This window comes from Nycticebus coucang, chromosome 5, assembly GCF_027406575.1.
Source record: "Nycticebus coucang isolate mNycCou1 chromosome 5, mNycCou1.pri, whole genome shotgun sequence".
NCBI classification, from domain to species: Eukaryota; Metazoa; Chordata; class Mammalia; order Primates; family Lorisidae; genus Nycticebus; species Nycticebus coucang.
In genome coordinates this window covers 93,984,229-94,000,476 of record NC_069784.1, presented here as the reverse complement: position 1 = coordinate 94,000,476, position 16,248 = coordinate 93,984,229, and the positions used below count along the sequence as shown (strand labels likewise).

The following is a 16,248-nucleotide window of genomic DNA, read 5'->3' as shown; positions in this document are numbered from 1 at the left end:
GCCAGACTCCAGCTTGCATATTCATATGCCTATTTCCCTTCTCCACTTGGATGTCTAGTGAACATCTGTAATGGTTAACTTTTTGTGTCAATTTGATGCTATGAGTTATGAATTATGCCTGCCCCAAATTTCATATATGGAATCCCTAACCTTCATTGTGATTGTATTTGGCCACAGTTTTTAAAGGAATTATTCAGGTCATATGAAGTCATTAGAAGGCAGCTACCCGGAGTCCAGGAAGAGAGACCTTACCAGGAACTAGATCAGCCACTATTTTGATCTTGAACTTCCCAGCCTCCATAGCCATGAGAAATAAATTTCTGTTGTTTAAACTACCAGTCTGTGGTGTTTTGCTATAGCAGCCTGAGATTACTGAGACACTTAACTAGGTGATAGTACTCAGATATTTGGTCAAACATCAATCTAGATGTCTCTGTGAAGGCATTCTTTATAAGAGATTAACATTTAAATAAGTAGACCTTGAGTAAAGCAGATTGTCTGCTGTTATGTAGGTGGCCTCAGCCAATCAGTCAGAGGCATTAAGAGAAAAAGATTGAGGTCCCCTGAAGAAGAGGAAATTCTGCCTCCAGACTGCCTTTGGAACTGAGCAGCAATGACAACTCTTTCCAGGGTCTCTAGCCTGCTGATCTGGCTTACAGATTTTAAACTGTAAGAGTTGCCAATCCCTATAATAACGTGAGTGGTGAACAAATTCCTTAAAATAAATCTCTCTCTTCCTCTCCATTTTCCTCTACCTTTTTCTCTGAAGAATGCTGAAATTATCTCAAACTCAAAATCCAAAACAGAACTCTAGATCTTTTAAAATACTTTTCAACCTAAGATCTTCCCTATCTCACTTAATGGCAACTATATCTTTCACTAGGATTCTGTTTATTTCATTCCCCAGAGCCACTCTATCAGGACATTTTGTTGACAGAAAATTCAGAATATACTCAGAATCTGACCACTCCTCACCACTTCCATGATTAAACAACATGATCTAAGCCCCTGTGATCATTTACCTGGATTACCTGTGATCATTTACCTGCAATGATCTCCCAACTGTTCTCCCAGATTCCATACTTGCTTCCTCAGAGTATAATGGTGATCAGAGTAGCAGAGTGGTTCTGTTAAAAATCTAAGTCAGAGCATGCCACTCTCTTATCAAAACCCTCCAATGGATGTCAATTTTACCTAGAGTAAAATTTCAAAACCTTGCAGTGGTCTGAAAGGCCCTGTGCAGTCTGCTTCCTCCCACCCCAGCTCCCACTCACTTTGCCCCAGCCACTCTGGCTTCCTTGCCCTTAACTGAACACTCTAAGCCAGGCGTCCTCAAACTGCGGCCCGTGGGCCACATGAAGCGGTGTGAATTGTATTTGTTTCCGTTTTGTTTTTTACTTCAAAATAAGATATGTGCAGCGTGCATAGGAATTTGTTCATAGGTTTGTTTTTTTTTAACTATAGTCCGGCCCTCCAACGGTCTGAGGGACAGTGAATTGGCCCCCTGTTTAAAAAGTTTGAGGACTCCTGAAGCGCACTTCCTCCTTTGCACAGCTCTTCCTTCTACAAGATAGTCTTTTTCTCCAGATATCCTTGTGGATGACTCTCTCACTTCAAGTCTCTATTCAAATGTCACCTCTTCAGGGAGTCCCATTTTGATCACTCTGTGTCAAATTTCAATCTACCTTCTGTTATTCTCACTTTACCTATTTTTAAAAAATGTTTTACATTTTTATGTTTAACATATTTTATGTTTACAACTTTAGCATACTAAATTTCCTACTTACAAGAATTTCCAAATGCTCCCTCATGTTTTTGGTGCCCCTTCTGCTTCTGGTGTCTTAATGGCATGCTTAGTGCCAAGAGAGTAATCAATCAGGCCGTCATCTGGACCACCCACTTGATAATGCTGCCTGAAGCATTAGAGACCACAAAGAGCTGAGTCTGCAGATAAACTTTCACTTTAGAACTTTCCCTACAAAGAGAGTAGAGTATTAGAAAACAAGTTAGGGAGCAGCTCCTCTCCTGGGAGCTGGTCATTTCCTGATGAGGGAACATCATCTCAGCCAGACCGGGAGCTCTGCAGCTCTATCTTGGCATCCCCTGCCTTAGCCTAGCAAAAGCACATAGCTTTCAATTTAAAAAGAATTATCACACTCTCCATAATTACTTTATTTAAAAATCTATTCCTACTTATAATAGTGTAACATAAGAAATCAACTCAATTAGCTGTAGGAAATGGAAAGCATGCCAATAAAAAAAGGGGGGGGGCTTGAACGAACAACATTGACAAAAGTATATTTAAATAAATTACACAAACATGGGCTGAAAAATAATAGAATAGAATAAGTAAACAGAAACCACCATGGATTAATAATAAGCTCTATGAGGGGCAGAGATTTTTGTTTGGTTACTTGCTGTAACCTCAGAGTCTAGAATAGCACATAGCAAGCACTCAATAAATATTTGTTTAAAGAATAAATGTGCTGTTCTGGTTAAAATAAGAAAAGAAATACATTAATTTTTTCTTTTATTAGAAGTTGATTTGGATTGTTGAAAACTTGTTCTGATTCCAGATCTAAAGAAAACATCTCTTCTGCAGCTGTAAGCAATTTATTTTATGTAGGCCACTGCCAAATAGTGATATTTTAATCCTATCAGCGATAGAAAAATAGAATGATTGTTCCTTTTCTCATAGAGAGAAAGCTTTCTCTGCTTGGTTCTCAGTAAGAGATCCCTTACTCTCTTGCCTTCTGGATCTGCCATATTAGAGAAGCTCAAATTAGAAAATCCTGTGTATAGGCATGATGTGGGCTTCTTTCCAGGGAAAGGAATTTATTTAGCTAGTTTGATATTCTTTGGTGGTCATGGCACATACCTGGAGTCCTAGCTACTCAGGAGGCTGAGCCAGGAGGATCGCTTGAGCCCAGGAGTTTGAGGTTGCTGTGAGCTATGAGGCAACCGCACTCTAGCCTGAGTGACAGAGTGAGATTCTGTCTCAAAAAAAAAAAAAAAAAATTCTTTAGTGAAGTAGGAATGATCGCTTGTTTCTCAGGGATGGTTTCTCTAGCTCTATGGATACTCCCTCTCAATGATGTGAAGACAAATAAAATACTAAAAGAAAAAGTGGATTTGAATAACTGGAGAATTTTCAAGTAGCATAATACTGAAGCCGTCAGATATTATTTATCAGCACACCTTCTGTAGGAAATGGAAAGCATGCCAATAAAAAAAAGGGGCGGGGGCTTGAAGGAACAACACACCTTCTCAGGCAGGAATTCATTCAGTTCAGTTCCATAAATACTTATTTGGAGACTTCTATGTGCAAGGCAACATGACAGACCCCGGAGATACGAAGTGGAAAGGGGCAGAGATTGTCCTGAACTACTTCAGCCTTTTCTTAAACTAGCCCAGATGGACTCTATTCTATTTTTGAACACTTGCATCCATCTATTTCTTTAACAAATACTCATTAAATATCTACTAAGTTCCGATTTTTCAACTGTATCATGGAAGTATAATAACAATCTTGAAGGCCAGGAAGTTCAGCTCACCATTCCCTATAGGAGACTGAATAAATTAAAACGCCCTTCTGTTTGGGAACTAGTTAAATAAACCACGTCTTTTGAAGCGTTATTACCGTGCCAGGCACATTTAGAGGGGCATCTATAGCCATCCTTTCTAAATAACCTCCTATACCAACCCTGTCTATTTTTTTACCTTGTTTTACTTTTCTTTGTCTACTAATCCCCATCTGCTATCATCACTGCTCTATCCCCAGGTCTGAGAGGTACCCCAGATACAGTAGGTTTTGGTAGTTACTGCAGAATTGACTTAGAAGAAATTGTGGTTGTTTGTTTTTGTTTTTGTTTTGTAGAGACAGAGTCTCACTTTACGGCCTTCGGTAGAGTGCCATGATGTCACAGGACTCACAGCAACCTCTAGCTCTAGGGCTTCCACGATTCTCCTGCCTCAGCCTCCCCAGCAGCTGGGACTACAGGCGCCCCCACAACGCCTGGCTTTATACTAGATGTGTCTAAGACTTAAATGATTCGCTCATGATTACACAACTTTTAAGATACAAATCTGGGATTTATACCTAGATATGAAGCCAAAGCCTTTGTTCTGTTCATAAGTGAACCTCTAAATGCAAATATCTTTACAGAGCTAATAATCTGTCCTCTTTTGCCTCACTGGTTCATAAGTGAACCTCGAAATGCATCTGTCTTTACAGAGCTAACAATCTGTCCTCTTTTATTCCACTGTTACTTGAAGGGCAGCTGGGAGTTACAGAGAAGTTCTTGCCTTGAAGAGCCTAACAGTCTCTTGTTAGGAAGAAAAATATTTGGAAATCCAATGACAAGTGTATAACAGTTTCTAGTTGGGGACGGAACTTCAGAGGCAGTAATGGGAGGGGAGGGTGAATACTTTCACCTGGTCAGGCGGCCTGTTGTCTGGAAATGAACAAGCACGTGCAGGGGTCCTCAAACTGCAGCCTGTGGGCCACATGAGGCGGTGTGATTGTATTTGTTTCCGTTTTGTTTCTTTACTTCAAAATAAGATACGTGCAGTGTGCATAGGAATTTGTTCATAGTTAAAAAAAATAATAACTATAGTCCGGCCCTCCAACAGTCTGAGGGACAGTGAACTGACCCCCTGTTTAAAAAGTCTGAGGACCCCTACTAGAGCAAAGGGCTTTGTACAGTCCTTCTCTCTGACATGGAGTCTAAGTCCTTGTTTCCATTTAATGCCAGAGAATAGTCGATTCTCCCCCACCCACCCCCCACACACACCTGCTGCTTTTAGCAGCTGGGGAGATGGTAAAAGGTAACATTAGAAAGGCACATTTTGAAGGGAGTTTGGAGAGAACCTGGGCTTACTAATGGAAAGGTAGAAAAAAACTGTTGCAAGAACTGAGGTTGTTCTGCCTAGAAAAAAGTATAGAGCTGCCAGGAGCAGTGGCTCATCCCCCTAATCCTAGCACTCTGGGAGGCTGAGGCAGGAGGATGGCTTTAGCTCAGGCATCCCAGATCAGCCTGAGCAAGAGCGATCCTATCTCTTCTAAAAACAGAAAATTAGCCGCGGATGTTGTGGCGGGCACATGTAGTCCCAGCTACTGGGGAGGCTGAGTCAGGAGGATCTCTTGAACTCAGGAGTTTGAGGTTGCTCTGAGGTAGATTGACGCCAAGGCACTCCACCCTGGGCAACAGAGACGCTGTCTCAAAGAAAAAGCAAAAAACTATGGAAGTAGGCGTAGGGCGAAGAGCTAACTTCAAAAAATATATATCATAGATGTGGGCAGAAAATACTTGTTAAATATTTGAAGTTTCCTGCTTTTGAAGGACTATGGTCTCTTCCTTGAGGAGAGGGTTTAGATTTATTCTCCCAGGCAACAAAGGCGGAACCAAAGTCTGAAAGCTTGAAGGAAACTCATTACTTTTTTACACAATACAAAGACACACTTTTAACACGAGCTGCGCGGGTCTCTGGAGATGGTGAGCCTGCGCGCCCTGCGAGTTTTCAAACAGTGACCTGCGGCTCCCGGGGGAAGCATCCTCTAGGGCTTTGACCTGGTTGCTGCGCCCACTCCCCGCACCAGCAGTGGGCGGGACTGGAGTGAGAGAGCGAGCGCCTGGGACTCCCGCTGGCCCAGGGCTCCCGGGGGAAGGAGGGTGGGCGCGGAGAACGCTCCCCGGCTCCGCCTGCGGGTGCGGCGGAACGCGCGCAGCATGCTCTGGGCAGCGGGGAGGCTCCTGCGCCTCGGCCGGGGACGCGTCAGCCGCTGTAAACCTTTCCCGCCCTGGGGTCTTCCCTGCTACTCCAGCGGCGAAGTCCCCGGAGGTTGTGGGCCCCAAGGTCAAGGTGAGCAGGGGCTGGAGCGGGAATGGCCTGGAGGGAGGGAGCTGCAGAAGGGCAGCGAAGGGACGCGGCCAGGAGTCTCGTGTGTCCACGCGCTGTGCTCTGAGTCTGTCTGTTCCTCCGTGCCTCTCTGTTGCTTACGCAGCAGGGAAGGTTGCCAGGGTCCCCGCCCAGCACAGGCCTTCGCAGTTCGACAAGAAAATCCTGCTGTGGACCGGGCGTTTCAAGTCGATGGAGGAGATTCCGCCTCTGGTCCCGTAAGTGTGGCGGGTGCCGCGCAGGGGAGAGTGGGGCGCAGTCGACAGGGATGCCGGGTTCTACTACCGCCTCGCCGCGGCGCGGCCCGGAGCTATGGCGCTGCAGCGCTGCGCGGTTCGCAGGAACACTCACCACTCAAGGAACTCGCCTGCACTCCCTAGTGCAGCTCAATGTCAAGTTCCTTGACTGGACAGTGGGCAACCAAGCTCACAGGGTGATTTCAGAAGTTGAGTGAAAATGGAGAAATTCAGCGGGCACTTCCACCATCGCCCACATGCCCTGCCTGCAGCAAGCTCCCAAGCAGGTGGGCAAGGCATTAAGTCCCTTAGGCTAAACAGAAGCGCTGTCCTCGCGTCACTTGGTGCTGGCTGGGCCACCAGAAGGGGAGAGGAGCTCTGGCCGGAGGCGACTCTATCCAAGGAACGAGTTCTCGGGTGAGGGCTCACGGGGCGGCTGGAGGGTCTCGGGAAGAAGCCACAAGCCGCCTTCTCTTCTGGGGAGGCGGGCGCCGAGTGGACAAGGGTCTGCCTCCTTCTAGGCAGCGGGTCAGCTGGGTGGGGACGCGCAGGCGAGTCAGCCTAGCCGCCCTCTGCAGCCTGCGAAACCCACCAAGACAGAGGTTCGCTGAATAGTACATGATAAACCTCAAGCTAACAACTTCACCTCAAGGGTATGTAACCGTAAAGTAAATCAGTAGGTAGATAGCAAATGTAATCTGCAAAAAGCTCTTTTCTGCAGTTTCAGTTTATGCAGTTTGCATGACTTTTACAAGGGAATGAGTAAAAAGAGTGACAGAAGGGCCGGGTGTGGTGGCTCACGCCTGTAATCCTAGCTTTCTGGGAGGCCGAGGTGGGTGGATTGCCTGAGCTCACGGGTTCAAGACCAGCCTGGGCAGGAGCAAGACCCTATCTCTAAAAAATAGGTGTGTCGCGGCGCCTCTAATCCCAGCTACCCCGGAGGCTGAGGCGGGAGGATCGCTTGAGTCCAGGAGTTTGAGGTTGCTGTGAGCTAAGACGCTACAGCACTCACCCAAGGGCAACAAAGTGAAACTCAAAAAAAAAAGAAAAGAAAAGAAAACGCAACAGAAACAGGATAAATCTACTATTTTAAAACTATTTTTTTTAAGGAAGACTAAAATCATAACCTTGAAAGTTTTCAGAGATTGCGTATATTATATTTGTACGTACAATGTTGATGAATCCCTTATCTGTAGGGACAGATAAGGGACACTCGATCTGTATCTTGTTCATCACACATTGTCTGCAGTTTTCTTCATTTTAGTTTACAGCAGCTAAAAGCATTTCAAAAAACTGGCGGGGGAAGGGCTCGACGGGTAGTGGGAAATGTACACTCAGTAATGAATTCTAAAATATTCTCCTTGCTTTCTTGGATCAAGTTACTTACTGAGGCATAGATGTGAAATCTGAAATAGCATGGCCTTTGAAATCTGTTTTCAGCACTTATTCAACTGCAACTGAATATTTTCTAATTCATTTTCCTTGGGACCTATGAACTCCAAACTACAGATTCAGCTCAAAGCAGAAATTAGCCATGGAAAAGCCTGTATCATCACATGGTCTGATTATGAAATTTTAATTGATACTTGAGAATGTAATAATTGAAATGCCAAATGAAGACATAAAAAGAACCTAAATGAAACAAAAAATAAAATACCACCCTCCATTTGTCTGAACTTTGATTTCTCGTTACATAACAGAGTAATCAATAACATAAAGATCCAGCATTACTGTAAATTAATGTTTGTCAAGAGAACCTATGCCCAGTGGTCAATTTTAAATTAACATAGATGTATGTGTGCCGAAACCCATTTTACAGAAATAATCTAATTTCCCTAGGATCCCAGTTAAAAGATGTGTGATAAACAGAAGCATTTAACTATGAACAAAGTGCCTATAAAAAGCATTGTGGTTTCGGGTTGGAAACATAAAAGTATTTGAATATTTTTCATTTTATAATCTTTTTTTAAAGTATTGCTATAATTTAGAAGGGATATTTCTATTAGGTTAAGTGTTAGACTTATTGTGTAAATGCCTTTCACTTTTTATGTTCTTAATGCACGTACACTAAACAAGTGACCTATAATTTTTGTACCATACACTAATTATACTTAACAACTATACTTTTTTCTTGTTCTTTCGGTGCTAAACTAATTTGATATGACAGATCAAAGCCAAATGGATGAGTAAAAAGGCTTAGAACTTTTAGGTTTCATCTGGACCAATAGTTAGCAACTAACATAATTTAATAATGTCTGCCTGTGTCCAGCATCACTAACTGAACATGTTTGCTCCTGGCATGTTAAAACTTGGGATTGTTCTGCCTCAGTTTAAGGGAAACAGTCCAGATATTGTTTTTCTGTGGTCTTTCAACTAATAGAACAAAATTTTTTAAAAAGTTTTTCATTTTTAAGAGAAATTGTAACTTGTCTTTCCGGAATTTTTTAAATGTGATTGTGCTCTATTTAAACTTAACATTAGATAGGAAAGAATGACAATGAATATATTCTCAAGAATTAAGTGCTTTAATTATGCAGATTTATAAACTACATATGTCAATATAAAAGCCCGACAAGCATGATTCCTTTTCTAACACTATTGTTAAATCTTGGAAAACATGCATATAACTTTATTAGTAAGATTACCTGGTACTTAAATAAACATATCAAATTTCAGAATAATAATAAGAAAATGAAGGTGCCTTTTTCTTTGATAAACCATTGTAATTTTGACAACTTATTTTGAGAACTTCCTGAAAAGCAATGAAGGAAACAAACTTTCTCTAACATTCATTCCCACAAACTATAGAATTGTTTCTTTTCAGGATATGATGGGAAGGGACAAGAACAGATTGGAAAGCCAGGGAAAAAACTAATGTAAATGAGTTTTAAAAAAGAACAATGTATTAAAAATGGAAAACAAAGCCTACTTAACACAGAGGCTGAATGAATACAATTCATAGACATACATTTCCTTTAACTGTTACTTGTATCCCTATTAATGAACAAAAATAATGGAATGTCAGGTCACTATCTCTAGCATTTATATTTTGAGCAATTAGAAACTAAATACAGTGTACCGTAGTGTCATAGTGGCTAACATTAGTTTAATATCTGAATAAATAATTTGTAATTGGTAAGATAATAGGCTAACGTTGGGAAGTCTTTCATATTTGTAGTTCATATTGGGGGAATTTTTTGGAATATCTACATAGCAAATTGTCTATTGTGCCTGTAAGAAAACCATAGTACCTTAATATAATTAACAAAATACACATCTTGGTTTAGGCCAGAAATGATAGATGCCGCAAGAAACAAAGCTCGAGTGAAAGCTTGTTACATAATGATTGGACTCACAATTATTGCCTGCTTTGCAGTGATAGCATCAGCCAAAAGGGTGAGTAACTCTTTACAACAAAGGAAGACTTGTGAATTTTCAGAAATGTTATGAACTTTATTCTCAATTCATAGATTATTGTTCTTTAACATAAGAACAATTTTGTCTATGACACCCCAAAACCACTCGTATATATCATACCAGAAACAAATATGTTCGTGGAAATTTGAGTCAACCAAATAAATATATGACTAAGAAGGACAAAAACTTGTTTCCACTTATAAAAAAAAAGCAAATAATTACAACCTGGTTAAAATATGTATAAGAAGGAGAACTTTGTTGTATGAAAATTATCCAGACTTAAATTATGAACCCAACTAGCTATTGCATGGAATTATAAAATAGCAGAGTTGGAAGTAATGTCCAAGACCATCTAGGTTATCTGAGTCTTGTATATAAATCCTTTTCTTGCTATTTCAAATGTATAGTTTCTGTTTAATACCTCTAGAAAAAAATTAAGAGCTGAATATTCTGTATAATTTTATTTTCTGCCTCCCAAAATACTTCTATCTGCCGGTAACTTTTTTAGAAAGATCAGCCCCACAAATATTGGTCTTCCCTATGAGTCTTCACTGCTTTGGTCTTAATTTCTCAGTCTCTAACAACTTCCCTCTATCTGAGAGCTCTCCTCTGGACACACTCCAGTTTATCAGTGTCCTTCACTGTGGCACCTGCACTGAACCTATTAGAGCCAGATTATAACTTCCTTTGTTATGAACACTGCAGTTCCAAGTGCATCCATATAACACAGAATAGTTTGCTCTGACTCTCTGGGCATGTTTAGCCTATTACCATTTTGCCCAAGTCTATGATTCTGTCCTTTGTTCCTCAGGCGCTTGAGTGTATTTGAGCCCAATAACTTCACACAGCGTCTAGGACCTAAAGCTGATCAATATTTTATGAATGTCTAGTCATTGCTATCATCTTGGGAAAGAACCTATGCTTTAAAGTTGTTCTCATCAAATAGGAATTTCTTAAAAATATATACTGGGGTGAATACTCAAACATGTAAATAAATTTGATCATCTCTGTTTTTAACCAACCCCACATAAATGACAGCCTGCCAAATTGATGATTCTCTAGTTTCTCAGGACTATTTTATATTGCCTCTTCTACAGTAAAAAAGACAAACATTAGATAACATGTTTACTCGGAATAGTCCTGTAATGGTTTATTTACAATAGTACATTAAAACAATGCTTTCAAACTGAATTACATGTCCCGAAATGAGGTAAGGCCAATTACGCTCAATATATCTATTTTATCAGCAAATGGGAATATTAGACATATCTGATATCCTTATTTTATTTTCAGCACATACAATTTGAATTGTAGGAGAGTCCTTTTTCCTTGCAAAGGAAAATCCTATGTTTCAAACACAATTCTTTTGTGAATAATCAATGGCTAGAATTTTTCTGGGTGAAGGTAACACAAATACCTTTGGCTAAAATAGCAACTGAGAATTGAGTTCTGGACAGGGTACCAGTTATGTTATAGTTTCCTCTTTTCCAAAAGTATGACAGCAGACACACTGATTTTCAATCATTAGTGTGTCCTAAATATTTTTTAGCCCCTGCAACATCCCAGGTATTATGCAGTTGATACAGTGCAGTATGCAGTATTATACAGTGGCAAAAAAAAAAAAAAAAAAATAGAACAGGTATTTTCTAGTGGGAAAAATGCAGAGTGATCAAGTAAACAAATAAACTAAAAAGATGATTAGGAATTCTTAGTGTGGTGAAGGAAATGAACAGTATGACAAAATAGTAAGACCCTAGGGGAGGGTATTTTACGTGTGGAGCTCAGGGAGTCCTTCTCTAAGGACGATGAGAATAAGCTAGCCATGGCAAGACCGAGGGAAGAAGAAAATATTAACAAAGCCTATAGACGAGAAAAATGTGTTAAAAAACAAAAAAGAGCTAGTCTAGATGGAGCGTGATGAACACAGAAAAGATGGTATGCAACAGTGAGAGTCTAGTCTCTAGTATCAGGACCTTATTGGTCACTGAAAGTCATTTGGGTTTTATTTTAAACACACTGCGGACTCAGTGGAGATTTTAAAGCAAGACGGTCATTAAACTTAAAAATTTTCACTCTTCTTCTGCTTATTCAACAGCCAGTGGGGGGAAAAAAATAGAAGATCCTACATAAAATGGCAACAACAATAAAAGAACTTAAGCATAAACTTTAAAATTGTGCAGTATATAATACATATGAAGGCAACTTCTAAGCATTACTAGGTGGCGACAAGAGAAGACTTGACCCCCAAATTTTCATAACATCTTTTTTTTTTTTTTTTTGTAGAGACTAGAGTCTCACTTTACTGCCCTCAGTAGAGTGCCGTGGCATCACACGGCTCACAGCAACTTCCAGCTCTTGGGCTTATGTGATTCTCTTGCCTCAGCCTCCCGAGCAGCTGGGACTACAGGCACCCGCCACAACGCCCGGCTATTTTTTTGTTGCAGTTTGGCCGGAGCTGGGTTTGAACCCACCACCCTCGGTATATGGGGCCGGCGCCCTACTCACTGAGCCACAGGCACAGCCCGAAGACCTAACATCTTAATGAGGGCAATCTTCTCTAAATCTAAAAAGTTGGCATGATTGTAATAGCAACAGGATTTGTTTTGGAAATAGGCAAACTAAAATTCATATAGGAAAGTAAATAAGATACACAAGAAAATTCTAAAAATATACAGTATTAAGGAAAGATTTGTTCTAAAAGATATTAAAACAACAACGAAAATTGAAACTGCATTATTGGCATGTAAATAGAACTTAATAGAACTGAATTTAAATCACACCATTACATGATGATTTAATATATGAAAATAGCAGCTTTATAGATGAGGGGAGAAACCTAAGTTAGTTAAGAAATGATACTGTCAAAAAAACAAAATCGAAACTTCTCTTGCCCTAGCTACTTTGTCGTTGCTCTATGACATATCTTTCCAGTAGTCCAATCTATACACGCTGTCTATAATTTCCCCCTCTCATTCAGTCTTTTTTTTGCTTCAACACCTTCACCAAATTGCTCTTATCAGGTCACCAATGATATTCATGGTTTCCATCTTTGTTGAACTATCAACACACATTTGATCTCTCCCTCTCATTTAAAATAATTTTCAATAAATTGTGTTTTGTTTGCAAATGATACAAAAACACTTTCCCTAAAATTTCATTAATATGTGTAAAAATAGACTTTTTTGTCCTCACAAAAAAATTAAAATAAGAATATTTTCACATAATATTATTGGAATACTTTATTATTGTCAAAAATTTGTGACTTTATAGTTGGTCATAATGTTATGATAACTGAAAGATATGCCATATATTGATATGTAGATCTAGTAGAAAAAACACATTGTTACCTGGGATTTCTAAATCCTAGTTCTATTATAACTTTTATCTACTAGTTATGTAAAAGCTTTGATTAAAGTTTGTCCAGTAATTCTTGACTTGACATCCCTCATGTTCAACAGCTATTTGTTCTTGCAAAATAATTAGAACATATTGTAGCTTTATATTTTGTACAAAATGTATTTGAGACTCACATAAACAGTTAGGAGACTTTGTTTTAAGTTTATAAAATGCCAGTATCATTTTCTGGCAAAAAAGGGAACCATTCTTAGCCATCTGTTTAGCAGTGGTGAAAATGAATACAGGCATACCGGGGAGCTATCCTAAGTTCACTTCCATATCTGAACTATATAATGCTGCCATTTTTTGAGATGTGTAAGGCTGGGGAAAGACTATTTGGGAAAGACTATCCCAAATAGTTGTCTATTTGGGATATATTAAGTGTGAGATGCATATTAGTTATTCACCAGTATCTATTAAATATTATTTTATTTTACTATGGGCTTTGTGTACTTTGCAGTCTGAGGACCTATAGCTTTCCTCATTTCCTAAGTCACTTAGACTTCTGAAAAAGTCTAAGCCGTCATAACTTCAAATATGGCCTCTACACCCAGTCTGTTCTTTCTTCCTATTACAAATGTATTTCAGAACTTAAAATTCTGTTCTGCATGTTTCTTAGCCAATTAGTTCAATTATAGTGAACATATTTTGTTAGCACGGCCCAAAAAATAGAGATATTTTTTGTACTTTCTCTCTGTGCTGAGTTTGGATTATTTCCTCAGATATACTTTCTATCTCGAGTTCTTAGCTCTTAGTTATAGTGCTGTTATTTTCACAGGCAGTTTTTCTCCCAGGTGATGCTTAGTTTCCTTGCCAGTTCCTTGGGCTGATGAGAAGAGTTTTAGTCATTTCCTTTAGTTTTCAGTGTCATGTCCAACATCCATGTCCTGGACTCACCTCTGTGTGGGGACTAAAGTCCCAGCCCACAGCTGCGAAGACCAGTATTTTTCCCAAATGCCCCCGACCGAAATAAATTCCTTCCATCCTGGCTCTTCCATTCCCCACCAATACTTGCCTTGAGTTCCTTCTGTTTCTGATACCCGAGGATTTCTTTCTTGATTTTGGGCTTAAGTATTTTGAAGTATTTAGAAATGTTAAATGAAGTACAAAAACATCTAGAAATGTTTTGTAGTATTTTATCCAACCAACATGTCTGTATGTGCCAAAAGAGGATTGGGGGAAATTTCTGACATCAGCTGTCCTGCTGGTTGGAAATCTACAAGTACTTTTTTTTTTCCGAACCAAAGGACCATTTTTCTTGGATACTATTTGTGACGGATGTTTTAAGCTACTTTCTGCTTTCCCATCCACAAAGTTTCCCCCTTGTATGTTTATCTAAAACACAATTTTTTCCAGAAAGTCACAAGCTTTTTTGTGTGTCTTTCTCTCTCTCTCTCTTTTTTCTTTGTTTTCAGGCTGCAGAACGACATGAATCCTTAACAAGTTGGAACCTGGCAAAAAAAGCTAAATGGCGTGAAGAAGCTGCATTAGCTGCACAGGCTAAGGCTAAGTGATAGTCTCCACGGCAAAGTGGTCATCTGAATGCCATCCCTGTCATCAGCAGCAATAAAAGATAGGAAAAATAGGATATTTGACAAAATAATCACCACAATTTTATTTTGGTAACAAAAAGCACAAGATCTTTTATATTTTTACTTAAATTTTATTAAAGTATACCGAACATTTAAGTGCACAAGAGTGTGTGTTCAGCTTGATAAGATTTTTACATAGTGAACATAATTTTGTTACTAATGCCCAAGTCAAGACGTAGAACTATAGCACCTCAGAACTTCTTTCCTGCCCTTGCTTAATCGTTACTCCCCAAAGGTAATCACTGTTCTGAGTTTTATAATCCTACATTCGTTGTTCCTGTTTCTGAGCTTTATATAAATGGAATTTATACACTATGCACTTGTGTGTGTGTGTGGATACTTAACATAGGTATAAGGTTCATCCATAAATTGTGTGTAGCATGAGTTTATTGCTGATTAGTATTCTGTTTTATGAATATGCCACGATTTATCTGAACATTCGGTCCATTTTTGGCCAAGACATGCACTTTTTACATCAAAGTGAGATTGAACTAAATCATTAAGTGTTCTCTAAAATCGAAACTGATTTTCAACCAAATGGATACTTTCTTTTCATAGTTCACAAGTAGGTGAAGTAGCTTTTAAAAGTCTCACAAACCAAGGACTATTAATTCCAAAATATGTTACTAAAATGATAAAGTACAAAAACAGTAATTTTAAAAGTAATTATTAAGGCTTGGCACCTGTAGCTCTGTGGTTAGGGCACCAGCCACATACACGGAGGCTGGCAGGTTCAAACCCAGCCTGGGCCTGCTAAACAACAATGACAACTGCAACAAAAATATACCTGGGCATTGTGGCGGGCACCCACCTACTTGGTAGGCTGAGGTAAGAAAATTGCTTCAGCCCAAGAGTTTGAGGTTGCCGTGAGCTGTGATGCCACGACACTCTACCAAGGGTGACATAGTGAAACTCTGTCATAAAAAAAGTAATTATTAAGACAAAAACATTAGAGAAAAAAATGGTACATGCCAATGTTCTTTTAAAGTTATGTATCTTTTACTCACATGTCTTTAATTTGGAATCTGTTACTTTTTTAGCAATAAATGTAGTTGAAAAGACATAATTTCTGATATATTGTATATTGCACACGTTTATGTATATTTTTATAACCTTGAAGCCACAAGATTAGCTCATTAATTTTGGGGTGATGTCTGCCTCATAATTTTAAGGACAAAGCCTGTCTTTATTGTCAAACTAATGAGCCAAATGTGACTTACACAGTCATGCATCACTTAATGATGGGGACACCTTCTGAAAAATGCATCATTAGGCAATTTTGTCATTGTGCAAATATCCTAAAATGTATTTCACAAACCTAAATGGTCTATATATTTTTATTTATGCATATGTATTTTTTTTCATATGGAAAACCAAATGTCCCAGCACCATTACTAAATATCAGTCATTTCTCTTGATCTAGAAGGCCAATATCAAGAGCCGTGTATCAGGTTTCTGCGTATGCCCCATTACAATGTTGTGGGACCACTGTCCTCTACGTGGTTCATTCTTGATTGAAACATTGTTATATGGTGCATGACTGTACTTTCGGTTAGAAAAAGGCTTACTTTGATTTGAGAGTGAAAACACACTTTGAGAGTTAAGACACATTCCTGTGGCAATAATCTCACTTTTGAATTCTAATTCTAAGATAGAAAAGGCATGAAGCATTTTTATGAGTCTGTGCTCTGAATGAACCAAAGCACTGA

General features: G+C 39.3%; 1 protein-coding gene across 1 annotated transcript; it reads left to right on the top strand.

The window, feature by feature from the left end:
- The first annotated feature begins 5,463 nt into the window (after positions 1 to 5,463).
- Positions 5,464 to 15,551, top strand: FAM162B (family with sequence similarity 162 member B). Its single transcript, XM_053591756.1, has 4 exons — positions 5,464 to 5,862; positions 6,005 to 6,116; positions 9,422 to 9,530; positions 14,363 to 15,551. Exons 1-4 carry the CDS (start codon positions 5,730 to 5,732, stop codon positions 14,459 to 14,461), a joined length of 453 nt encoding a protein of 150 aa, XP_053447731.1. The 5' UTR covers positions 5,464 to 5,729; the 3' UTR covers positions 14,462 to 15,551.
- Positions 15,552 to 16,248: the final 697 nt, after the last annotated feature.